Source organism: Dermacentor andersoni, chromosome 4 (genome assembly GCF_023375885.2).
Source record: "Dermacentor andersoni chromosome 4, qqDerAnde1_hic_scaffold, whole genome shotgun sequence".
NCBI lineage: Eukaryota > Metazoa > Arthropoda > Arachnida > Ixodida > Ixodidae > Dermacentor > Dermacentor andersoni.
Window position 1 is genome coordinate 4,372,775 of NC_092817.1, and position 27,230 is coordinate 4,400,004.

The 27,230-nt window shown below is 47.1% G+C and overlaps 1 protein-coding gene across 1 annotated transcript in view; it reads right to left on the minus strand.

The window, feature by feature from the left end:
- Nucleotides 1-27,230, minus strand: part of LOC129386086 (HHIP-like protein 1) — a 151,580-nt gene that overhangs the window by 22,269 nt on the left and 102,081 nt on the right. The window contains exon 4 of the mRNA XM_055073331.2: nucleotides 18,688-18,835. Within this exon, the coding sequence (XP_054929306.2) occupies nucleotides 18,688-18,835 (148 nt within the window). The remainder of the gene's footprint in view (nucleotides 1-18,687; nucleotides 18,836-27,230) is intronic.

A 27,230-nucleotide genomic window follows, 5' to 3' on the forward strand; every position in this document is an offset into this window, starting at 1 on the left:
TAGCCTACGCTAGCCAGTCGCTGTCAAAAGAGGAAAGCAATTATTCTACGACCAAAAAGGAATGCTTCGCCATCGTTGGGGCTACAGCAAGACTTCACCCTCACCTACATTATTAAGCAAAATTACGCCCTTTTGCCACACAACAATAGTCGTCATCTGACTTGTCCGCATTTTCTTTCTTCAACGCGGCGAGCCCGGTACTTCCGAGCAACGAACGGCATGCGCGTTATCAGCGTGACGTAGCATTCCCGACAGGAAAGTAGCCGGCGCGGCGTTTTCAAGAAAGGAAACGCAAGCAAGGCGGATGAAGATTGTCGTTGTGCGGCAGAGATACAACCCAAAGGGTGTAACTTTGTCTAAGAGTGTATATGGCAGGCTTTTCAAATGCGTCAGCGACCATCACGTGTTGTCTTGGCTAGCAAACTTAAAGGATCCTTCAGGGCGCCTGGCGCGGTGGAGCCTCAGACTGCAAGAATATGAATCTACAAGTCTGAACGAAAACACTTTGATGCCGACTGCCTGTCTCGCGCTCCCTTGGACCCGTCGACCCACCGCCCCAAGATGACCAAGACGAGGGCACCTTTTTAGGAACAATAAGTGTAGACTACTTTGTCGAGCAACAGCGAGCGGACCTGGAACTCAGAAGCCTTGCCGAGTGTTTGCAAGCAAGCACTCAGCTTAGCTGAGTTAGCTTAGCTGAGTTAGATTACTTAGCTTGATTACGTAAACCCATTTGTGTCGATTTGAGAGGACACATAATTGTAAGTTTCTGGGTACTTGTCCAAATCAATTTGAACCTTGTGTTTCAGGGTTTTCTTTTCGGCAGAGTATTGTCAGATTTTTTTAATTGGCACAGTCCTGCAATGAGAGTGGCGTGCACGTGGCGCTTGAGGCATTGTGTGTGGCTTACAGCGGTCGCTCCTAGGAGCTTGTCCCCTTGCAGTTATGCAGTCCAGTCAGAGCCCATCTACCAAAAGACCTTTGGCGAGAGATTTTCATTCTCAGAATCTGCAGCCCATGGCTTCGAACAATGCAGGCATCAAGCCGACCGAGCTGCATCGAACAGCTCGACATCTCCATGCACCATCTGGCGGCGGGGGTGCTGTTGTGCCCTGAGGCCCTTCTGAGCGGGGGATGCCACCCCTGCGACATGCAGTTCTCATGCCTCGTGCTACCATGCTTCACACCTGTCAGCAGCCCAAATCGTGCTGTCCACGCCGGAGTTGAGGTACGTGCAGGGCTAGGATTATTCACACATGTAAGCAGCCCAAATTGGCCTGTCCCCGCCGGAGTGATGGTCCATGCAAGGCTACGCTTCTTCACACCTGTCAGCCGCACAAATTGGCACGACCCCGCCGGGGATCGGAGTCAGCGTATGCTACCCCCCTTTCCCTGTTTGTGCCCAGTGATGTGCGTGCGTTTCCCACCAAGCTCCCTTCGGAGGAAAACGACAACAGTTTCCCCAACGCCGGCATTGGCCTCCTGACGCCGGATTGGGGGGAGGCGACTGGGCAGCGAAGGCGCAGGGCGTAAAAGCGGATCCAGATGGCTGAGAGGAGCAGGACGCTCGGAAACAGTGTGATATTTGGACATGCTAAGACGCTACCATAGTGTGCTCCTATAGTTGGAGCACACTGTTAACTCAGGTTAACCTGCCTGTCTTTCTCTCATTTGCATCTCTCCCTCTATAGTAGGAGCCGTTTTGTAAATTTCATTTCATTTCATTTTATTACCTTAAAGACCCACGAGGGGTATTACATAAGGGGTGGGTACATATATTTTGGTTAGCGAGTGTTAACACGATGAAACATGATTGGTAACATTATCGGCAAAGTTGGATGAGCACGTGATGGCTGCGATGTCGTTGGGTAGGTCGTTCCAGTCTGCTGCAGTACGGGAGAAAAATGATGCGGCAAAAGTGGTAGTTCGGGCACGAGGTCGGGAAACTTGAAGCGGATGACGAGTGCGATGAGATATGCGGGCTGGAGGGACGATGTAGGGTGGGCGACCTAGTGAACTATGGAAAAATTTATGAAACAAGCAAAGGCTGGCAATGCGGCGACGAAGTGATAAGGGCAATAAGTCGGATTCAGCTTTCAAAGCTGACACACTGATGTCGTAAGAATATGATGAATGGATGAATCTGGCTGCTCTGTTTTGGACTGATTCGAGTGCATTTATAAGGTAAGCTTGGTGCGGGTTCCAAATGGGTGAGGCATATTCTAATTTTGGTCTGACAAGGGATTTGTATGCTAATTATTTCACATGTTCAGGGGCTTGGCGGAGATGACGTCTTAAAAATCCAAGTGTTCTATTAGCGGATGAAATGATGTTCGTAACGTGTGTACTCCAGGACAAGTCGCCACACAAGGTAATGCCTAAGTACTTGTATGATAGAACCGGTTGTACAGGGACGTTAGCTATGACGTATGGGAAATGAAGTGGGTTACGGCGACGCGTGAAGGACAAGATATTGCATTTTTGAGGGTTAAGTTCCATTAACCAATTGGCACACCATTCCTGAATGCGGTTAAGGTCGTCTTGAAGAGATGTTTGGTCAGAAGCGTTATTAACCTTGCGATAAATTACACAATCATCGGCGAACATGCGAATATTACTAGAGACATGTGTTGGTAAATCGTTAATATAAATTAGAAACAGAAGCGGACCGAGGACAGACCCTTGCGGGACACCTGACGTTACTGGGATAGGATTGGAGTTGTGGTTGTTAACGGTGGCGTACTGTGAACGGTTAGTCAAGAATTCTTCAATCCATTTAAAGATATTAGAGGGAAGGTTCAAATATGAAAGTTTTAGTAGTAGGCGTTTGTGAGGAACCTTGTCAAACGCTTTTGCATAGTCTAGAAAGATAGCATCGGTCTGTACGTTAGAATCAAGATTAGCCTGCAAATCATGAATAAAAATGGCCAGCTGTGTTTCACATGAGAAGCCTTTTCGAAAACCGTGTTGCGCAGAATGAAAAAAGTTGTGACAATCGAGAAAGCTCATGACATTGGAGTAGATGACGTGTTCCATGAGTTTGCAGGGTACGCTGGTAAGGGAAATGGGACGGTAGTTAAGGGGTGAATTTTTTTTACCCGATTTGAAGACTGGAACGACCTTACCGCTTTTCCACTCGCGTGGTAGTTGACCTGTTAACAGTGACTGTGAAAAAAGTAAGCATAAAAATTGCGCACAAATATCCTTGTTATTCTTCAAAAGCTTTGGGTTAATATTGTCGATACCGGATGAAGATGAAATTTTCATGGTTTCGATTAGGGACGAAATGCCAGATGACGTAAAGACAACTGGTGGCATAGCATAATTTATCACTGAGGGTGGTGCTGAAAATGATGGCGGTATTTCAGTTTCTTTCGTAAATACGGATGAGAAGGCAGAGTTAAACATAGTAGCGCACTCAGCATCAGTGAAGACTGTGCCTGACTCATCTGTGAGGGTTATTTCTGGTGCGTGATGCGGATTGATGACTTGCCAGAACTTTCTGGGGTTACTAGTTGGCATATTGGGCAAGTCCGAGTGAAAAAAGGTATGCTTGGCATCAGAAATAGCGGCGAGATATGATCGTTCAGCTTCGTGATATTTCGCCCATGCGCTATGCGTCCCCTGAGACCTGGCTGAACGGTAAAGACGCTTCTTTTTGTTCTCCAAACGTTTCAGTGTTTTAGTAAACCATGGCTTTTGTGAATTAGAGTGAAAACTAATTTGGGGGATGAATCTATTAGTTAGACTTTCGAGTTTGTCTTTGAACAGTAACCAATTATCTTGAACACTGCGGGAATAAAAACGTGACGAGAAGACTTGAAAAAACGCGTTAAGTTCATTATTTATGGCGTTATAATTTCCTTTGTTATAAAGACGGATGGTTTTATGGTATTTGCGGCGCCGGTTTGGCGTAAGGAGAAGGTTAGCGTGAATTACTTTGTGGTCGCTTATTTCAGGTAGGTATGTAATGGGCTGAACGCTGTCTGGGTGATTGGTTAATAAGAGATCTAAAATATTTGCACAGTTCTGTGTTACACGGGTAGGTTCAAATATTACCTGAGTAAGGTTGATGTTATTGCAAAAATCTAGGAATTCCCTTGTCTCTCCATTGTTAGCTATAGGTGCGGGCTGGGTATGCCAGTCAATATTCGGAAAGTTAAAATCGCCGAAGAGGAAGATGTGTGAATTCGGATGCTTTGCGGACAGTTGACTTAGTACGTTATTAAGCTGACGGGAAAAATCCTGGCTACTATGTGGCGGCCTATAACAAACGCCTAGTAAAACTGTGTTAGGTGCTGCGTGAAAAATTAGCCACAACATTTCGAGGTCAGATGAATCTTGTATTAGGGAACATGATAAATCTTGGCTAACGGCAATGAGTACGCCCCCTCCTCGTGAATCTTTACGGTCTTTCCGAAAAACTTGAAAGTTTGGTAGGTCAGTCAGTATTTCGTTGTCTGTCATGTCACTGTTCAGCCAAGTCTCAGTTAGTATAAGCAGGTTGCTGCTTGATGACGAAACAAGGCTAGAAATAATTTCACGCTTAGGAATAAAACTACGAATGTTAGTGTATATAACGGAGAGCGAGAGGTTAGATAAAGAAGCGTTCTTGGCGCGGTTCCCAGAGGATTCACGACGAGGTGATTGCTAATCTGATTGTGAGGGCCGAGTTGCTATTTCCTTGACTGTTTGCGTGGTTTCGTCGAACATGTAGCGCTTGAGACCAATATGCAGTGTCTTAAAATTCAGAGCAAACTTTGTTCTCTTTTCTTTAGCGAACGCGACTAGATGCTTTCGCGCATTTCGTATTTTTAGGGAAAAGTCCTCGCCGACGCTGAAGTTAGTTTCCTTAAACTTATGCCCATTCGATAATATGGTGTCTTTAATCTTAGATGAAGTAAACTTGACGATGATTGGACGAGTGTGGTTAGATTTGTAACGCCCAAGGCGATGGGCGCGTTCAATGTTCTCAGGGTTAATTGTTATACTCAAGTTCTGACAGCAATGGTTGATGACTGTTTCCTCAGAGCCTGCAAAATTTTCGGATGGGTTAGTATCGGGAATGCCATAGAATATAAGATTATTGCGGCGCGAGCGATTTTCTGCATCCTCAATTCGCGCATCTAGAATGTTTAAATGTCGAGCAAACCCAGCACTCTCAGATTTCATTGCTTCGAAGTCGGTTTTTAGATGTGAAAAAGCTTGGAAATGGGCCTCCAGATTGGTCATTCGCTTAGTCAAGCCGGCTATCGCAACTTCAGTGGAATTGATCTTAGTTTTGAGGTCTTGTATTTCGAAAATGAGCTTGGTTTGACCGGCGGATACATTTTTTAGTTCAGCGAGCACATGGTCGATAGTGTTAGGGCCGGGGTTAGATTCGATATCACCTGCCAAGAGCAGCAAGGCACGCAAAACATTGCCGCAATCAGCTACAAGAAAAACGCAGCACTGCGGGCTCGGCAGCTCCACTAAGAAATAGTTGCTAGTTTTTTTTTGCAAACAGGGAATATTTGTTACCAACCTGCATGATGAATACAAGAGGATTAGTGACTTGTGCGGGAGCACAGCCACCGAGCCCACAGAGCGACGGTGGTGGTTGCAGCACTTTTATATCGGCGGGTGATGACTGTGGTGATGCGGCTTTCCATTGGGCATCCAGGAATAGAAAACCGGGTAGTGTCGTTGTCGGACAGGGTGAAGCGTTGATGTTGGGTGGAAGCAGGAATAAGGTGCCGTTATCACAGCAGCTGGGTGCTGTAGTCGACACAGTGGCGGGGGAAAGGTCGAGATGAGCAGCGAAGAGCGCGTTGGCAGCGACGGCAAACACCTGCATGATGAATACAAGAGGATTAGTGACTTGTGCGGGAGCACAGCCACCGAGCCCACAGAGCGGCGGTGGTGGTTGCAGCACTTTTATATCGGCGGGTGATGACTGTGGTGATGCGGCTTTCCATTGGGCATCCAGGAATAGAAAACCGGGTAGTGTCGTTGTCGGACAGGGTGAAGCGTTGATGTTGGGTGGAAGCAGGAATAAGGTGCCGTTATCACAGCAGCTGGGTGCTGTAGTCGACACAGTGGCGGGGGAAAGGTCGAGATGAGCAGCGAAGAGCGCGTTGGCAGCGACGGCAAACACCTGCATGATGAATACAAGAGGATTAGTGACTTGTGCGGGAGCACAGCCACCGAGCCCACAGAGCGGCGGTGGTGGTTGCAGCACTTTTATATCGGCGGGTGATGACTGTGGTGATGCGGCTTTCCATTGGGCATCCAGGAATAGAAAACCGGGTAGTGTCGTTGTCGGACAGGGTGAAGCGTTGATGTTGGGTGGAAGCAGGAATAAGGTGCCGTTATCACAGCAGCTGGGTGCTGTAGTCGACACAGTGGCGGGGGAAAGGTCGAGATGAGCAGCGAAGAGCGCGTTGGCAGCGACGGCAAACACCTGCATGATGAATACAAGAGGATTAGTGACTTGTGCGGGAGCACAGCCACCGAGCCCAATCTCAACCATGTGCTTTTCTTGAATATCTTCCTTTTTCTTCGTTCCCTGAAACGTCGCTCGGAAGCCTGTCTCCCAGCACTTGACATGGCACCATCGATGGAAACTTCATTGGCCGCACGGACACCCCACTTCACAACACTACCGACTACCTTACCCGCATCGCCGAAACGAAATATCTGCCCAAAGGTAGTGCGGCCGAAGCCGCTAAATTCTTCGTCGAGAGCATCCTGCTTGGACGTGGTGCTTCAGAAGTCTTCATCACCGACGTAAAGACATAAAACCCGTGCTCGAGCCATATTGAAGAAAGTTAGAGATGACAGAGACTCCGCGGTCTTTGTCGATGCGGCGCAGTACGGGAACAGGAGAGTGTTCGCGTTGTCGGTTATAGACGGGCGGGGGGGGGGGGGGGGGGGGGGGCTTCGCTCTTCAGCCTCGGTCAGAGCGGCCACCGCGAGTATAGCAGAGCAAATTGCGGTTGCGCTGGCCTTGTGTGACCCAGAGCGTTCCTACATTTACACTGACTCGAGAGACGCAATCAGAGCTTTTGAGTCGGGTAACCTCGCACGAGAAGCGGCCTCTATTTTAGTGAAAAGGACTTGCCCCGGTTTTCATTATATCACGTGGTTCCCCGCACACATGGGGACGAACGTTCTCGAGCGCTTCCCAAACCTCAACGAGCTTGCCCACGACCGTGCGCGAGAACTCACGCGCCGCGACGGTCTGGAGGCTCCGGAGGGGCAGGAAGGGACTCAGCAGAACGATCCACTCCTCACATTTAATGAAATTACCAAACATTACCAACTTGGAGAATTTGTCCTCTGCCTCACCCGAAGCTCAGTAGAGGTCAGTCAGCTACACTTAGAATGCTGGAGACGGGATCTTTCCCGTCGCGGGTGAAGTAACTCGTGAAGCAGTTGGCAAGGAACGAGCGCTTTATTAAAGGTTAGTGTAGCTTTTATAGTCTTTATCTTGTGACGTCAGCCGCAGCCACTGCCGATTCACAAGAGGCAAGGACGGTGAATCTGACAAAACAAACACGTGTCAGCGGCGCATGCTGATTCACAACAATTCTTCCCCCTTAAGGAGTGAAGCGGTCCGGGGGCCGGGGCTTCCGCTTCGACCTACGCAGTGTCACTTCAGCCCGGTCAATCACTTGCGGCTCGCTGGTAGCAACCTCTGCTTCGGCCGGCCCGTCTGATGACGTTGGAATGTCGGTGTCTACTTGAGCCTGACTGTGACTGCTGTCGAGTCCTTGTGACTGCGAGTCTGCCGCTGCGTTCTGACTGCCTTTAGTCGGTACTTGCATGGGGGCGTCGGGTTCCACCGCTTCTCCTTCCACGCTGGTCCTCCTGGTTTTTAGCTGGTCGAGGTGGCGGCGATGTTGCTCCCCATCTGCAGTCTTTACCGTTGCCATTCGCGAGCCTTCGGTGGACTCTACCGCGCCTGGTTTCCATTTGTCACCCACTCCATAGTTCTTGAACCAGACGTCTTTGCTCAGCGGTGGGCCACTGTTGCACGCACCTGCAGAAGGGAATGGTCGTGACACGACGTTGTGCAATAAAGAACGTGGCTGATATCCGAGAAGCATAGAAGCTGGGGTTTGCCTATTTGGCAAGGGAGTGCGCCGATAATGCGAAAGAATGTGGTCCAGCCGAGCTTGCAAACTGCCGCGCGTGTTTTTGTTTAACCCCTGTTTGACAGTCCGTACTGCTCTTTCCGCCAGGCCATTAGACTGCGGTTTGTAGGGAGCTGTCCGCAAATGAGCGATGCCATTGCGCTTCATAAATGCCCTGAACTCTTCGCTAGTAAACTGCGGCCCGTTGTCCGTCACCAGGGTCCTCGGCAAACCGAACCGGCTGAACATAGTCTGCAGTGCTTCAATTGTCTTTGCCGAACTGGCGGTCTTCATGGCGGTAACCTCGATCCATTTCGTATGGGAATCAACCACGATCAACAACATGTTACCTTCCACAGGACCCGCAAAATCGACAGGGACCCTAGACCATGGCTCCTCTGTGTCCGGCCAAGGCACGGGTTGTCGGGCAGGAGGCATGCTGCCCCATTCTATGCATGTTGGACACGCGTTGACCAGCTTCTCAATGTCCCGATCGAGCCCTGGGTACCAGAAAACAGAACGTGCCAGGTTCTTCATAGCCGTTATCCCGTGATGTGCATCATGCAGCATACGCAGCATTGACTGCCGCGCACTTGCTGGAATAACCGCTCGATGGCCCCAGTACACAATTCCGTGGCTGTACGTTAGTTCGTCTTTCCTGTGCATGTACACGCGTAACGGCTCCTGAGCCGGTTGCAAGTACCGTGGCCAGCCATTCTGAATGTAATCACGGACTTGCGCGAGGTCGCTGTCGTCAACAGTCATTCTAGCCAAGTCACTCGCCGACAGAGGACAGGTATTGAGGTGATCGGTCAGAAGAACATACTCACGAGCGTCATCTTCTGCGGCCTTAGTGTTGTTATGCTCCTGCCTCACCGGTAAACGGCTGAGAGTGTCTGCAGGAATCAACGTCTTTCCTGGCTTGAACTGAATTTTGTAGTTGTAGGCGCTTAGCAAGAGGGACCAACGCTGAATCCGGGCAGCGGCCATGGCGGGAACGGGCTTGTCGGGGCTGAAAAGGCTCAGAAGAGGTTTGTGATCTGTAACAAGCGTGAAATGATTCCCGAGCAGATATTCCCGGAACTTTGTAACCCCGAAGACAACTGCCAATGCCTCTCTTTCAATTTGCGCGTAATTACGCTCAGCAGCTGAAAGCGTTCGCGACCGGAACCCAATTGGTCGATCTTGCCCATTTATTCTGTGATATAGCACTGCGCCGACGCCGCACGACGACGCATCGGTTTCCAAGATAAGCGGCTTACTTGGATCGTAGTGCGCCAAGAACTTAGCTTCCTCTAGCAGCCGCTTTGTTGCTCGGAACGCGTTATCTTGTCTCGCTCCCCACTGCCAGCGTGTGTTCTTTCTTAGCAGTTCATGCAGTGGCTCTAGAACAGTAGCCAAGTTTCCCAGAAATGAGTGGTAGTAGGTCACGAAGCCCAAAAACGCCCGTAGTTCCGCAACACCGGTTGGCTTCGGCATTTTCATTATTGCAGCAATGTTGTCCATCTTAGGTAACAATCCGTTCGTATTTATACGATGTCCCAGAAATTCAACTTCTGCTTGTCGGAACTTGCATTTCTGCGGATTCAGCTTGACACCATGTTGCCGGAAACGTCTGAAAACTTCACGCAACGTCTCGCAGTTGCCGCGTTTCTCCGCGACTACCACATCGTCCAGGTACACTTGAATGCCCGGAATGCCTTGCAGGATGCCGTCCATACGTCTCTGAAAAATCGCAGGAGCAGAGGCTACACCAAAAGGAAGCCTATTAAAGCAAAACAGGCCTTTCGGAGTGTTGACGACCAATATCTTCTTCGTTTCCTCGTCAAGCGGCAACTGACTGTAAGCATCCTTCAAGTCGATGGTGCTGAATACTTCACCACCGTTTAGGTTTGCGAAGATATCCCTTATTTTTGGCAATGGGTACTGCTCCGTGACACATGCAGCATTTGCGGTCACCTTAAAATCGCCACGCAACCGAATGGAACCATTCTTTTTGATTCTTTTGACAAAGGGGGCTGTGTACATAGCATCTTTTTAGATTTCAGGAAGGCTTTTGACCTAGTGCCCCATTCTTTACTGCTTGAGAAATTGTCGTGGTACAACATAAATCAAACGGTTGTTGAATGGATAAAAGAATACTTAAATTGTAGGACACAACGCGTAGTCGTTGGAGGTAGGCTGTCGCATGGTGTTGATGTGTCATCGGGGGTGCCTCAAGGTTCAGTTTTGGGTCCGCTATTGTTTTTATTATACATGAATGACATTACCGTTGGCATATCATCTTTCATCCGATTGTTTGCGGACGACTGCGTTTTGTATCGCGTTATGAAAGGTCCTGATGATTATAATGAACTACAGAAGGATTTAGACAAGGTTGCAGAGTGGTGCGATAAATGGGGCATGAGTATAAATCTTGATAAAACTGTGCAGATGTGCTTTACGAGACAAAGGTCACCAAATGTATATACATATAGCATTAACGGGACAAATCTTGCATCCGTGTGTGAATATAAATACCTTGGGGTGTACTTGACCCCTCAACTATGCTGGCACCGTCATGTTAACTATATAATTGCTAAGGCGTATAGAGTTCTTGCTATGCTACGTAGAAATGCGAAGTGCTTTCCTTTAGAAACAAGGAACCTGCTTTACAAGACTAACATAAGACCAATACTGGAATATGCTTGTACTATCTGGGACCCGTGGACTGCGACAGATATAAAGAAACTAGAAAGAGTACAAAACTTAGCAGCCCGTTTCGTAGTTCAAAATTATACTCGGTATTTCAGTGCATCCCAAACAAAGGAAACATTAGGCTGGAATACACTTCAAAATCGTAGAAAAACATTCAGATTAAAATTTTTGCACAATATATATCATTCTAAGACCGGCCTCAATCGTGATAGCTACATTAGGCCACCGGAGTACACTTCTGGCAGGCGCGATCACCCACTTAAAATTAAAGAGTATAGATGTAGAACGGAGCTTTTTAAGATGTCATTTTTTCCTAAGACGGTCAGTGAGTGGAACAGGTTGCCCAGCGATGTTGTATCGCTATCTTCAAATGATGCCTTTGCTTCAGCCGTATGACTTGCATTTTTTTTTTTTCTGTACGTTGTGCTTGCGTCAACAGAACCGCTTTGTTTCACTTCGCACATGTACGGTTATGCTCTGCTTCTTTGTTTCTTCTTTTTGTTGTGACGGCGATTTGCCCTGATCTGTATCTTTCTTTTTCATGTATTGTATATTAACTGCTGTTTGTCAATGATATATGTACTTCTCCCCCCCCACTGTAATGCCAAACTGGCGCTGTGGGTACTGTGATAAATAAATAAAATAAATAAATAAATAAATAAACGGGAACCAAAGGCGTGGCCCACTCTGCACTGTCGACAGGCGAAAGAATGCCATGCTTAACAAGTCTGTCTATTTCATTTGACACTTGCTCCCGCATTGCATACGGCACAGAACGTGCTTTGCAGAACCGCGGGATCGCATTTTCCCGCAACCGCAAATGGACTGCGGGGCCATCAATTAGCCCTAGACCTGGCGTAAACAAATCGCCGAACTCCTCTAAGAGTGCGCTAACCAAAGTACTGTCAGGGACATTTTGCTCACCGGAGGTTTCCTCGCCGAGAATGCTGAAGACGGACCTTCCGCTACGCTCAAATGCGCTGATGACATCTCGCCCGCACAAGTTCGGGCCATCGCATTGCAGTACGGTTAGAGTTGCATCTAGGGCCTTTCCCGCGTACGAGACCGGAAGTTTCAGCTGACCCCTCACGGGCAGCTTGCCAAGAAAGCAGGACAACTGCAAGGACGTCTCGCGGAGCGCAGGCCAGGCATGCCGATGCTTGCAGTATGTTTTCCACGTAATGATGGAGACAGGTGATCCGGTGTCCACTTGCATTGTCAGCGGAATTCCGCTCCAGCAGAGGGTGCGAACCACAGGCTTGACCAAGTTTACCGACGTAGTGTACAAACTCAGTAGACAAAGTTCGTTGTCGTCGCTCTCTGAAGAATGCTCCTCACAAAGGGCCACCCCTTGTTTCCATACACACATCTTAGCTAGGTGCCCTTTACGTCGGCAGCGAAAACACTCCGCCCGGCGAAACTTGCATTTTGCTGCCTTGTGCTTAGTGCTACCACAGCACGGGCAAACGATGTCTTCGCTTGGTCGAGAAGCGCTCGGATGAGTCTTGTGGTAATACGGTTGACCTTGCACCTTGCTCCTCACGGCATGGACGTCGCCATAATCCTGTGTCCTCTCCATGTGATCAACGTTGAGAGCTGCCATCTCTGCTGCTAACGCTATATCTTCGGCTTCTTTCAGCGTCAGCGAAGGTCTGGCCAAAAGCTTCCGACGAACGCCGGTATCACGTAGACCACAAACAAGTCTGTCTCGTAGCATCCTGTCCCGTGCCTCGCCAAAGTTGCAACTGCAGGCCTTCTTCCGAATTTCCACAATGAAGTCCTTCGTTGACTCGTCGGGACGCTGGCATCTGGTGAAGAACTTGTACGACTCCGCTATTTCGTTGCCCTGTGGCGCAAAGTGCTCTGCCAGCAGTTCAAGCAGCTTCTCATAGGTAAGGTCTTGAATCTTCGCCGGCGCGCACCTTACCGTTATTATGCCGACTGTTGCCGTGCTTAAGGCTGCCGTTAGCAGGGCTCGTCGTTTCTTGGAGTCGACGATATCGTAAGCTTCAAAGTAGGACTGCAGACGCACCTGGTAGGCGTCCCAACTGTCGTCCGTTTCGTCGAAACCCGGTGGTCCGGCGTGGGCCGCCATGGAGCAGGCACGGCCCGGTGGTGGGCAGCCTCGTCGCCACTGAAGTAACTCGTGAAGCAGTTGGCAAGGAACGAGCGCTTTATTAAAGGTTAGTGCAGCTTTTATAGTCTTTATCTTGTGACGTCAGCCGCAGCCACTGCCGATTCACAAGAGGCAAGGACGGTGAATCTGACAAAACAAACGCGTGTCAGCGGCGCATGCTGATTCACAACAGCGGGGATTCCTCAGTAGGATATGTACTCGGATGTGGACCCTAGTTGTCCCGACTGCACTGAAACCTTTTGCTCAATGGCTCACATGCTCTGGCGATGTCCCGCGTTGCCTAACGACTTCCTCTCCAGCGAAGCCGAATGGGAGGAGGCCATCAGAAGCACGGTACTCCGAAAGCAAGCCCAGGCTATCCAGAGGGCCCAGGAAAGAGCGGAGCGTCACGGCGTTCTGTCCTTTACGTGGGCGCGGCCAGCGGCTACAATGGCCTCCCGTTAGGAGGTCCTGACAGTAGCTCCTCAGGATTATTTTAAATAAAGTTCGTTGTCTGTCTGTCTGTCATCACCGACAGAGGAACGACCTTCACTGCAGAGCTCACCCAAACCATTTTGCAATACAGCCAGGCAAGTAACAGGAGTACCACTGCCTACCACCCGTAGATCAATGGTCTTACGGAGTGGCTGAACAAGGCCCTCGCCGACACTGCTAGCAATGTACGTCGACGCCGACCATAAGACGTGGGATGCTGTCTTGCCGCACCTAACCTTCGCTTACAACACGGCGGTGCAAGAAACAGCGCAGATGACTCCGTTCAAGCTGGTTTACAGCAGGAACCTTACGACGGCTCTTGACGTCATGCTGCCGCACGTTACTGACGAAGAGAATCTCGACGTCGCGGCCTATCTCCAGCGGGCTGAAGAGACCTGATAGCTCGCCTGCCTGCACATCAAGAACCAGCATAGGACTGACAACCGACACTTCACTCTTCGACACCGCTACATGGAATATAAGCCCGGTGACCGTGTTTGATGTTGAACCTCGATATGCCGACTAAGGCCTAGTGAGAAACTTTTGCGACGCTACTTTCGACCTTACAAGATCATCCGACGTATTGGCGCACAGGACTATGAGGTTGTGCCAGATGGCATTTCGCAATCACAGCGGCGCCGCGCACTGCCTGAAGTCGTCCATATTGCGCGCCTAAAGCACTTCTACACCCGCTGACGAACTTAAGGACTTAGTTTTTTTGTTGCTTTGTTGTTATCTTTTTTCTTTATTATTCGTGGTTTTCTTTTAGCTTTCGTCTTCGTTTGTAGCATCGGGACGATGCTTTTTAAGGCTAAGGGGGGGGGGGGGGGGGGGGAGTTATTGACACGTGTTTATCTTTCTCGGGTGACCGCGTTTCACCGTCTCGCAAATGTTATTGCTCAGCTCAGGACACACCTGCGCGTATCGGAACTTTCTGCAATGTTGTCGATTGTTCTATCCCCTGTTTGTTGTCACCGAAGCTTGTGTAATGTGATTGTATGTTTGCGCGATGCGAATTGTGCAGTGCTTTCTGGAGGACACTCCAGCACCAGCGATTATTCTGGAACTTTCAATGACTGATGTATAAAAGCCGACGCGTTTGACCCGCAGATCCGATTTTCGATGATCGCCAACTGTGTTCGCCGCTATCATTGTGCTTTCAGTGTAGCCTGCTTTTTCGGGGCACACGTTCGCCCAATAAAGAGTTAGATTCGTGATTTAAAGTGTCCCTACTTTTTCCTGGCCGTTACTACCACGTGACAGTATGCCCGGTAACATTCTTGGTTTCTCAGGGGTGAACGTACAAGTTACAGTAAATTTCAAAATAGTTTACAGTCTTCATGGCTTCCCTATCGGAAGCGAATTCTAGGAAATAAGCATTAAGCACATGTTGTCTCTTAACGAATGCCTGCAGAAAAGCTGAATTTTAAGTTTAATCAATTAAAAATAAGTCATATTTACGTTGATCGAATGATGACTGCCCCCGTGATTATTGACGAAGAAGAGCCGCTGCAAGCAATTGTTACATAACCATATAGTCTAACCCTAAAATTTGGTGAGATTATAAATTATTTGCAGGTACTTTTAGACGTACTGTGTCGAAAGTAAAAGATGAATATGACATTAATCGTTTTGATTTTACTTCCAGAGCCAATAAAGAACGCGGGCTAGTCGGTTTTCCTGGACATAAGAAAATTCTTCTTTTGCCGGTAAACGTAGAGTCTGCAGTTTAATCTTTAGAATCAATCAATCTTTATTTTCATTCTGTCAATGATAGAGAAAGAAGGACTGTGACAAAAAGCTGTTTTTCAGAACAGCTTGACTAGGCCACAGCCCCATGGAAAAATTTCGGAGCGGTAACGGCACTACGGTAAAATAAATCAAAAATTTATACTTAACAGACAGCGTAGTACTATAGGGCACACACTAAGTAAAAGAAATGCTAAGGTAATACAGAAGTTAAGGCAGTTTTTGCAGTCGTCAAAAAAATAAATACAAAACAATCTCTAGAAAAAATGACGAATTCATTAGAATTTATTGCCAAAAGGTTGGAGCATCCCTTTCTTTTTAGTATTCCTGCTCCTAATTTGATTGTTCGCATTGATGGGGATTTTATGGAGATATCTATGGCTGAATTGTCAGATGTGTTGCGGTAACTTCCGACGACAGCTACGGGCTCTGATGGAGCCTCTTCGGCCATGTTGAAAATTTTATTCGCTGAGTGACAAGAGGATCTACTAAACATCATAAGTTATTCCGTCAGAAGGGCAGAATTTCATCAGAATGAAAAGTACAAAGATTATAATGTTGTTCAAAAACCGGGAGAGATTTATATCGTAGACTACGTCAAGTCAATTGTACTAACATCAAAGTTTATAAAGTTGATAGAGCCCGATCTTGTCATAAATAATATTGCTAAGAGAACGCTTCTTCAAATTGGTTTCAGGCCGGGGTGCTGAATATGGCAAGCGCATATTGACCTTGAAAGCCGCATTCAACTTGCACGGCGTCTAGGAAAGCATGCAGCATTGGTTACGCTCGACATCACCAAAGCATACGATAGTGTTGAACACTATCATCAACTGCGAGGACTGACATTCCCCAAATATTTACAAACATGCAATACAAAATTTTTAGATGTCAGAGAATTCAGTTGCCTTCAGAGCGGTTTTTCATCGTTACTTTAAACAGGCAAAAGTAGTTCCACAGGGGGCAGTGCTATCTCCAGTATTATTTAATATTTTATCTCCATTCCATGCCAAGAGGATGTGCATGGTTACGTGTATGTGGATGATTAGCATTCGCACACTTTAGTAAAACTTGCAAAGGAATTCACCTCTTCTGGAAGACTGCCTGAACACCATTCATTTTTCTCTAACCGTGCACAAGTGCCTATTGCTCGTATTTCCTCTGAAGGACCTAGTAGATATACGTATATGTCTGTAGCACTAGTACGATATCATTCGGCAAGTAGAAGCTGTAAAGCATGCTGGCGCTCTCTCTTATGCGTACGCGCATAGATTACATTGCAGCAAAGCGTGTCCGAGTGTTATGTTTATTACGTTCACTGATCAACACGGGATGAGAGATGCTTCTTGATCATCCATCTGTACCGTATGCGCCCCATCCGCGAATTTCGCTGTCTACTATACTCTGGGGCGCTTGGCCATAAACTTCAGCCTCCTGTTCTTCGGGAAAAAACAGGCATTAAGACCGTTTTTAGGGTGTTTAAATTAGTATAAAATACCATTCCTGCATGAAGAAGCAAGGGTTCCTTCGCTTGTTACTCGATTTCGAGCACTTCCCGTACAAAGACTCTTAAGGGCATACGAATCAACAATAAGACATTGCCAAACAGTGTCCATATCGCAGCATGGTATGTTTTTCAATGTACATTGGCCTCGATTTTACACACCTCGAGTTAGTTTTTTGCAAGCTCTTATTGATTCGTCTAACGTTAGAAAAAGGGCGGTGAATCCCATTTGCAATGGGGAAAATTCTCTTTATGCAAAAATGTCACATTTTTCCTGGTAATGCAAAACACCTGCCTGCAATAATTTTAAATGCTACATTACAAGATTATTTATTGAAATTACAAATAAATGAGTGCATAGCGAATAATGAATGTCTCGTATAACGAAGAGAAATGTGCTATTGGTATATTCAGGCCTATTCTCGATTGGTTATTTTCCCGACTTTGTGCCCATCTTTCTCGCAGAAATTTTAGACATAGTTCTGGACATTTGTAATTTAAACCAATCGATAAGTTCTGTAGCCATTGTAATTTATTATTTGCCATTGTGCGCTTCGCTCACCAAGCCTAAGGGATCTCAGGTTTTCAGAGTGTTCAAATCGTTAGTGCTCTAATGCTTAACAAATACCCAATAAAGGAATACTGCAGCAAGCGCAGTTTCGAGGCGAGACAAGAGAGGACACCGACACACGCTGCAATTGCTGCTCGGAAGTAATTTGTATTGTAAACATATACAGCAGAACAAGATCGTTTAATGTGAACAGCACATTCACGATCAAGAGTAGTTGCGACAAACATCGGTGTCTTCTCTCGTCGCGTCTTGAAGGCACGCTTACCAGTATTCATTTATTCGCATTTACCTATCAGCCCAGCAACAAATTTTGTTGACTAATATCCAATCGGTCTAGGTACCTAGCCTTACACGCCTATTGCTAAATGGAACGGCAGATTTGTCCGCGAACGCGTCGATAGCTGGCCCAACCATTCAAGTTCCGCATGCATAAGATTTAGCCGCAGCGCCAATATTTCGGGGCACATGATAGTGCGAGAGTTCTCCGGACCATCTAAAGCAAGTTCTTGCGATTTTGAGCACCTATCGTCCTCTGAAAAAGTAATCTATGTCAAACGAAAAGACAAAGTAGCTATTAGTTGAATACGTTGTCGCATACGTTCCTTAATATTTTATTTACACAGGGCTAAGCTGGAACCCTCACCCATTTTTCGATGTGTAGGGAAGACGAGACCATAGAACATTTTTTTAATGGTTGACAATTTATGAGGTTAAGAAAGCGAAGCTTAGAAAAGCCGCTCCACCTTAGGAATAGATTTAAGTGTTGAACATTTACTCTAATTAGGTCCCTCTATTCTTGGGCAGAAACCTGGAGAAACCAGGAGGCTTACGAAAAGGGTTCTACTTAAATTGAGGACAACGCAACGATCTATGGAAAGAAGAATGATGGGTGTAACGTTAAGGGATAAGAAAAGAGCAGATTGGGTGAGGGAACAAACGCGAGTTAATAACATCTTAGTTGAAATCAAGAAAAAGAAATGGGCATGGACAGGACATGTAATGAGGAGGCAAGATAACCGATGGTTACTAAGGGTTACGGACTGGATTCCAAGGGAAGGGAAGCGTAGCAGGGAGCGGCAGAAGGTTAGGTCAGGCGGATGAGATTAAGAAGTTTGCAGGGACGAAATGGCCACAATTAGTACATGACCGGGGTAGTTGGAGAACTATGGGGTAGGCCTTTTCCCTGCAGTTGGCGAAACCAGGCTGATGATGATGATGATAATTCTTGGGCACAGCGATGGAAGGTTTGAGCTGCCACCCAAAATTTTCTTTTAGAAGCAATGGTATTTAAGTTCTCTCCAGCAAATTAAGTTTGAATCGTTTTGTATGGTTCACGTTTACCTGTACATTTTCATCGACTCGTTGCCGCCGATCTGTCCTCTAACTGACAAAACTACCTTGGCCTTACTCGGCGCCAGGGCACTGCGAGGAGTCTCACCCGTGAACGAAGTCGGCGTAGAGGAACTTCCCGCGCAGCGCCGTCAGCGCGCGGCCCCCGTACACGACGCCCCCGACGATTGCCTGTGCGCCGCCGGCCCGGCTGTAGCGGAACACGGGGCCGTCGCTGTCCACCGCCGCCAGTCCGCCTGTGTGGAACGCGACAGTTCCCGCAGGTGGTGCAAATTATGAGGTCTTACGTGCCACGATCTGATTAGGAGGCACACCGTAGTGGGGCACTCCCGATTAATTTTGACTCCTTGGGCTTTGTTAACGTGCACCGCAATCGAATTAGACGGGCATTTTTTGCATTTCTCCCCCATCGAAAAGCAGCCGCCATGGCCGGGATTTGATCCCGCGAACTCGTGCTTAGTAGCGCAACACTAAATCCAATAAGCACCAACGACGAATATTTTCAGATATCTGTTATTTTTTCCCACTTTTAATATTGCAATCTGAGATGATTTAACATAAAAAGCACAGCTGCCGGTGTTTTGATTCGTGACAGTTGTCTGTGGGCTGTAATTCTCAATATTGCGAGGAATAACTGTCAAGAATGTAAGACAAGGTATGAACAACTTTAGTGATATAATGTATAATGGTGTGGCAATATAACACGCATATACCGCAGGTCATATAGCAAGGCGTGGCACATACATATACGTTTTTTTTAAAGCGTATACATATACCTAAATATATACGGGAATTTTCGCTCTTGGGAAAGCCGGCGCCGTACGTCAACGCCGGATATTCTGCGACACGACGCCCTTTATTTATTTATTTATTTATTTATTTATTTATTTATTTATTTATTTATTTATACTACGGCCTTAATGAGGCTATATTGCAGGAGTGGGATGAACAACAAACATACAAACATTTATAAACAAGCTTGCGTGAATTGCTTCCGTGGTAATGAACGGATGTTGCCCGGTAACGAATTCCATACTTCAATTGTTGATGGAAAAAAAAGCTGTATTTAAAGGAATCAGTATGGCCTAGAAAGGTTGAGATATGGTTTGGAAAATTTCTTGTGATAACTCCCACAAACAAAACGCACTGCTTTCTTTTACACTGAGTCCAGTTCTTTGACGTCACAGTGCTTGTATGGATTCCATACAATGCAGCCATTTTCGAGGATGGGGCGAATTAGAATTTTACATCTAAGAAGTTGAGTTTCTTGAGGACCAAGATGCAGCATACGATGTAAGTAACCTAATCATTTAAGGGCATTGTTACAGGTGACATCAATATGTTCCGACCACGACAAATCGTGTGTTAGTGCGATACCTAAACATTTCAATTCGAAGACCCTATTTAATCTAAAGTCTTAGGCAAAGAAGAAAGGCCATGAGCGTCGTGTAAAGGACATGGAGACAGTTTTGGAAAAGTTGACATTCATTTGCAGTGCTTTTGACCAGTTACAGAAGTCAACAAAATAATTGTTAATGACAACATGATCAGATTTACTTGTATGATATAAAACGCAATCATCTGCAAAAAGGCGTATTTGACCTGAGGTGTGTAGGGCGAGATCATTAATATAAAGCAGGATAAAAGAGGACCCAGTACTGAGCCTCGGGGAGTTGAAACATACATATTGCGAACGCTTGTAAAGAAAGACCGATATCCAGCCAACGAAAGATGCATTTTTCAATATAGCGAACAGCTTGTGCATAAGTTTAGGGTGCGGGACAGCGTCGAAGGCCTTTGCAAAGTCTATAAAGGAAGCATCAATCTGTCATCTATGTCTAAAGAGCTGCTGACGTCATGAACTAATTCTGCCAGTTGTGTTATAGTGCTAAGGCCATGTCTAAAACCATGCTGGAAAGTGCATAAATTTTGTTAGTTTCAAGAAATTCCATAATATGTTTAAAGATAATGTGTTCGAGTAATTTACATGATGTGCTGTTAAGGAGATTGGCCTATAGTTAGATAACAATTGAACGTTACCCGGCTTAAATAAGGGGGGAATTGAAGCAACTTTCCACGAGAGAGGAAGAGTGGCGGTTGAGAGAGATTTTCTAAAAATAATTCTTATATATCTGCTTCACCAAGGAGATTATGTAATGAGAAAACGGTCGGGATACTGTCAGAACCACACGACTTCTTGGTGTCTAAGTTTAGGATTAAGTTAAGCGCACCCTCAGGAGACAGTGATATATCGTCGATCGGAGGGTACGGTTCGGAATCAAAAACAGTGGTTACAGAGTTATCAGTCGTAAAGACAGAGTGGAAGTAGGTGTCAAAAGAAGCAGCTATTGTCTGCGAATCAGAAACTGCAACATTGTTAATTATTAACGTGTCCGAGGATGTAATCGATGCCAGATGATGAATACAACTTAACATATTCTATCACATTTAAAAGCCCACGTACTGTGAATGTGATGGCTGACATGTCGCATTGTATATTTGTGGTTGGCGGAGGAAGAAGTGTGTCCATTTCGCTAGTGAAGACGGAACAAAATGCGTTGCTGAATACATTAGCGCAGGTTAAATCTGTCACCGATTCACCCAGCTCGTTAGTAAGATTATTGATACGCGCTTCTTTGTATTTTTATCACCTTCCAGAATTTTCTTGGCTTAGTGAGTAAAATGTTTGGCATGTAATAGTGAAAAAATGTTCGCTTGGCAGCGCGAATTCCAATTAAGTACTCAGCTTCAGAAGCGTAATATTTCTCCCACGCCACTGAGCTCGCCTTAACTTTGGCGTGGCGGTAGAGGCGCTTTTTTAATTTTCTAGTCGTTTTAAGGATCTCGTAAACCGTGGTTTTTGTCGATTGGATCGAATCGTTATCCTGGGAATAAATTGGTTCTTTAGCTCACATAGCTTGTTTTTAAACAACAGCCAGTTATCATAAATCAAATAGTTATGAAATTCATCCACAAACTTCACCTACTTTTGCTCCTACAATATACGACTCTGCGTAGGCACTACGAAGGAGTTTCTTAGCACGTGTTGTATGAGTTTGCCCCTAGGCGCGCCGGCAGAGGTCGCGGGGCGCGGTGTAGCGTCGCAAGTTGGCGGCTGGACGTAACTATATTTATTCAATCATTTTTTGCTTTTTTTTACTAATTGCAACAACGTGTGATTGTTTAACATCATTGGCGGCGCCTCCAGGACACCAAAGTGGCAACAGGGACACTAAATCTAGAACCCGGACTGGTCCGTGGGTTGGGGCTCGCCGAGGTCTGCGCGTGCCTAACCCACGTGCCGCTCTGCTTGCAGCTTTGATCCCCCCGCTACTGCTTGGGTGACCTGGAGATCCTTCGCCGCCTGCTTTAATATAACCTCAGGTCTCTCCTGATGCCTCCATTTGTCGGTTACATGTGGCCTTCTGGAGCAATGCTTGTTAAAAATGCAATCTATCGTGGCGCCTAAAAAAGCGACCCGCGACTTATACAACACCAGTCAGAACCTTGCCCCTCCAGACACAGCGATCACCAAATGGGGCGTTCGTGCCCACTGCCTCACCGCGCGGGCAGCCAGCGGCGGGGCGTAAACAAACCGGACCACACTCCGCAATACTGGCTTGCCTAGGCGACAAACGCAGACAACACGCGTTAAGGAAGCTCCTCCGTAGTGCCTAGGCAGACTCACATATTGAAGGAGCAAAGGCCCCCATATTTTCTCTCTCGCAACCGTCCTTACTCGCGCCTGCGCAGCAACGTCGAGCGCCATGAGATGAGAATCAAGACGGTATAGAATGCCAGATTCCCCATACAACAAACCAAGGGCCCGTTAGGCCAAGTATGTACCGAGGTGGCAAGCTCGGCCGGCCTGCCAGAAAATGTCCCCTATGGCTGTTCGGATAGGTGAGAACAGATGCTGACGAAAAGGGCAAAAACACGGGAAAAGACACGGAGACTGATAGGCGTATCCCCTATCGAGCAGCGGTCAGAGGACCATGGAAACCTTCCCGAGGCAGCTGCGTGCAGTGACGAGTCAAACGTGTTCCTAGCCGGAAATGAGTATAAGGCGGTAAATAATGGCATATTTCCCGCACAGGAAACCGAGGGCCCGTTAGGCCAAGTGGAACGTTCCAGGTGGGAGCACGCCATCGACCAGCATCGAGCATATAAGGCACAACCTGTAACTGACCGCCTTCAGTGGGAACGGCGGCACCAGAACGACCATGTCCTTTAGATACGCTTGGATTGCCTTACAGATGCTGCCGCTAATCGCCAGCCCCGTATCAACGAGCAGTGACAGTCCACTTCAGCTCGATTCATCAAGGCTTCAAGCAGGTGATGGTGACATTCACGGGATGGGCCAATGGAACATTCCAGGCGGGGGAACGTCACCGACCGGCATCCAGCATATAATGCAAAACCCGTAACTGACCGCCTTCAGTGGGAGTGGCGGCACCAGAACGACGATGTCCTTTAGATACGTTTGGATTGCCTTACAGATGCTGCCGCTAATCGCCAGCCCCGTATCAACCAGCAACGACAGTTCACTTCCGCTCGATTCATCGTAGCTTCAAGCAGGTGATGGTGGCATTCACGGGATGAGCCAATGAAACGTGTTCCAGGTGGGAGCACATCATCGACCGGCATCGAGCATATAAGGCACAACCCGTAACTGACCGCCTTCAGTGGGAGCGGCGGCACCACAACGACCATGTCCTTTAGATACGCTTGGATTGCCTTACAGATGCTGCCGCTAATCGCCAGCCCAGTATCAACCAGCAACGACAGTTCACTTCCGCTCGATTCATCGTAGCTTCAAGCAGGTGATGGTGACATTCACGGGATGAACCAATGGAACATTCCAGGTGAGAGCGCGTCATCGACCGGCATCGACCATATAAGGCACAACCCGTGACTGACCGCCTTCAGTGGGAGCAGCGGCACCACAACGACCATGTCCTTTAGACACGTTTGGATTGCCTTACAGATGCTGCCGCTAATCGCCAGCCCCGTATCAACGAGCAACGACAGTCCACTTCAGCTCGATTCATCAAGGCTTCAAGCAGGTGATGGTGGCATTCACGGGATGAGCCAATGGAACGTTCTAGGTGGGAGCACTCCATCGACCGGCATCGAGCATATAAGGCACAACCCGTAACTGACCGCCTTCAGTGGGAGCGGCGGCACCAGAATGACCATGTCCTTTAGATACGCTTGGATTGCCTTACAGATGCTGTCGCTAATCGCCAGCCCCGTATCAACCAGCAAGGACAGTTCACTTCCGCTCGATTCATCGTAGCGTCAAGCAGGTGATGGTGGCATTCACGGGATGAGCCAATGGAACGTTCTAGGTGGGAGCACTCCATCGACCGGCATCGAGCATATAAGGCACAACCCGTAACTGACCGCCTTCAGTGGGAGCGGCGGCACCACAACGACCATGTCGTTTAGACACGTTTGGATTGCCTTACAGATGCTGCCGCTAATCGCCAGCCCCGTATCAACGAGCAACGACAGTCCACTTCAGCTCGATTCATCAAGGCTTCAAGCAGGTGATGGTGACATTCACGGGATGAGCCAATGGAACGTTCCAGGCAGGGGAACGTCACCGACCGGCATCGAGCATATAAGGCACAACCTACCCCTGCCACCTTCAGTGGGAGCGGCGGCACCAGAACTACAATGTCGTTTCGACACGTTTGGATTGCCTTACAGATGCTGACGCTAATCGCCAGCCCCGTATCAACCAGCAACGACAGTTCACTTCAGCTCGATTCATTGTGGCTTCAAGCAGCTGATGGTGACATTCTCGGAATGAGCCAATGGAACCTTCCAGGCGGAAGCGCGTCATCGACCGGCATCGAGCCCAACCCGCACCTGACCGCCTTCAGTGGGAGCGGCGGCACCGCAACGACATTGTCGTTTAGACACGTTTGGATTGCCTTACAGGCTCGTTACTTTTCCTGTTTCCTAGTTACGATCGAACTTTTTGTCCCTTGTTGTACTGCCGCTCCCAGTGAAGTGCCGCGATGTTTTGCATGCACTATGGTCGCACTTAGAACTCGTTTTGGCCGGGGACATAGAAAGTAACCCGGGCCCTCCTATTGAAGAAATGCTTGAAAAAATTTTGGAACAGGAAACGCTACTGGAAGCACGGCTGACGCAGATTGAAGGGAAGGTTGATTTATTTGCCGAGCAAGGTGTGAAATCGACAAATATCGTGGCTACTGTTAAAGATCTCGAAAGCGCTGTTCGGCGTCAACAAGAAATAAGATATTAATGACAGAGCCCGGCGTAATAATCTTATTGTGTTCGTTTTGAAAGAAAGTGTTAACGAGACACGAGAAGACTTAGAAGATAAGGAAATCGGGAACATATTTTTCACACTGCTTGGTGTCAAACCGACGTCTGTCGAAAGCATTCAGACTTGGTAAAAGAACGGATGACCGTGATCTATGCGTTATTTTACGCTTGTACGACTACAATGAAAAAATAGCTATCTTCAAAAACTGCAAGAAACTGAAAGGCACAAAGATAAGTATCGCTGACGACTACTCGTACGAAGCGCTTCAAAAAAGGAAGTTGCTCTGGCAATCGGCTAAAGCTGATCAAAATGATGGATCTAAGGTAAGGCTTATTCATTCCGTTCGCTGTACAGTTCGGCAGCAGCGCACTGCCCGTACAGCGGTAATAGCCATCGCCTGCTTTCGCAGGAAACGTGCTGCATCTGTTCCGGCATATCAGCAAGAAGTGAAGGAGCGACACAAGGGCTAATTGGAGGCACCACGTGACAAGCGAAGCTACGACTGCCACCTCCCAGAAAAAGGGCATCACCATGCCCCTATAGAATGCGAAGGAACGGCTGGCCCAGGCTACAGTTGGGCACCAGCGCACCGTCCGTACAGCGCTAACAGCCATCGTCTGCTTTCGCAGTTGAGCTAACTGTTTAGGAGTCGAGCGTTTTATTTGATTGTCCTGTGAGCTGTTGCCGAAAAAAGTGTGTTGATACTGATGTAGAATTGCTTTGTTATCTGATCTAGTCAGACAAAATGAATGTGAAAGAGGTGTGCCGACAATTAGGGAATTTCAAGCGGGACATGCGAACGGAACTCAGAGAATTGAAAGACAGCGTGTATTTTTGTTTCACGGCATGCGATGGAATGCAAGGCCTCACGAAAGATATAGCTGATTTGAGGGCTAAGATCAAGGAGTTAGTGAATATTAATGTTCGTTTCAAGGCAGAGAACTAAAGGTTGTCACAGAGAGTAAACGAACTAGACCAGTATGAAAGAGCCAATAATTTAGAAATTAAAGGCGTGCCCGGTGGAACGGACGTCATGACAGTGATAGAAAGAATTGGAGTAGCGGTTGGCGAGAGCATTTCAGAAAGTCATATTGACACGTGTCACTGTATGTCAACTGTACAGACTGGCGTCAAAACATTGTTGTGCGCTTCGTGCAAAGAATCAAAAGAAACCGTGTGCACATGGAAGCAAGAAAAAAAAGTAGCTAACTTGTAAAGATCTTGGTTACACTCGCACAACTCGGTGTACGTCAACGAGCATTTGACGCAACAAAACATTTCTCGCGTCTGCGCGACAGAAAAGGAAGGAAACGAAGTGGCAATATGTCTGGACTACCAATGGCGTGGTGCTTGCTTGGAAAGATGAAGGCTCGCCCATTCTGAGCATCAGCACTATTGAGGACTTATCTAAAATGACCTAATGATAAACTATGACACTCAGATGGCTTCTATTCATTCACCTGATCACCAAGTGACAGACGCTTACTGTGGCATGCAAAAGTTGAACAAGGAATACTCAGGATGCAATACTTTATCCTGTATACATAATAATGCAAGAAGCATTAGAAATAAGTTGGCTGAAATTAATCAGTTAATACAATCAAAAGCCGAAAATTTTGATTTTGTGCTTTTCACGGAAACATGGTTAACTGCAAACGATCCTGTTCCACAGTTTTCAGGGTATAGCTCGCATCATGTAAGAACAGAAAATAGAGCCGGTGGAGATATAGCACTATATGTTAAAGAACCGTTGAAGTTAGTTGTTCTTGATGAGTTTTCTATTATTACTAATGATGTGGAATGTTTGACTGTGCACCTAAATAAAACTGTTGTAAGTGTCGTATATAGGCCCCCAACTGGAGACAAAGCCACATTTTGTAGTTTTACCGACAAGCTATTGCTTTTAACCCGATCGACTAGTGAGACCTGTGTAATTATGGGAGATGTGAATGTCAACATGGCCATTGATGAAGCATGGTCGCTAGAACTCAAAACATTGTTTTCTTGTTATGGCTGCAGTAATTACATTACTGCACCAACACGGGCAACAGTCAATAGTGCTACACTGTTAGAGATATGCGTTTTGAACTTATATGAATGTGATGTGAAGTCGGGAGTACTAATAGCAGATGTAAGTGACTATTTACCTGTGTTTTGTCTTATACCTAAAGACCCTGACAAACAAAACAATCACTGCAAACAGCGATTTCGCCGATTAATCGCACCAAATACTCTAGAGCGATCCCGATGTCTCCTCCAGTGCGTAGACTGGCAAGAAATATAGAATGAAACAGATGTAAACAGAGCGTTTGCTCTGTTTCAACGAA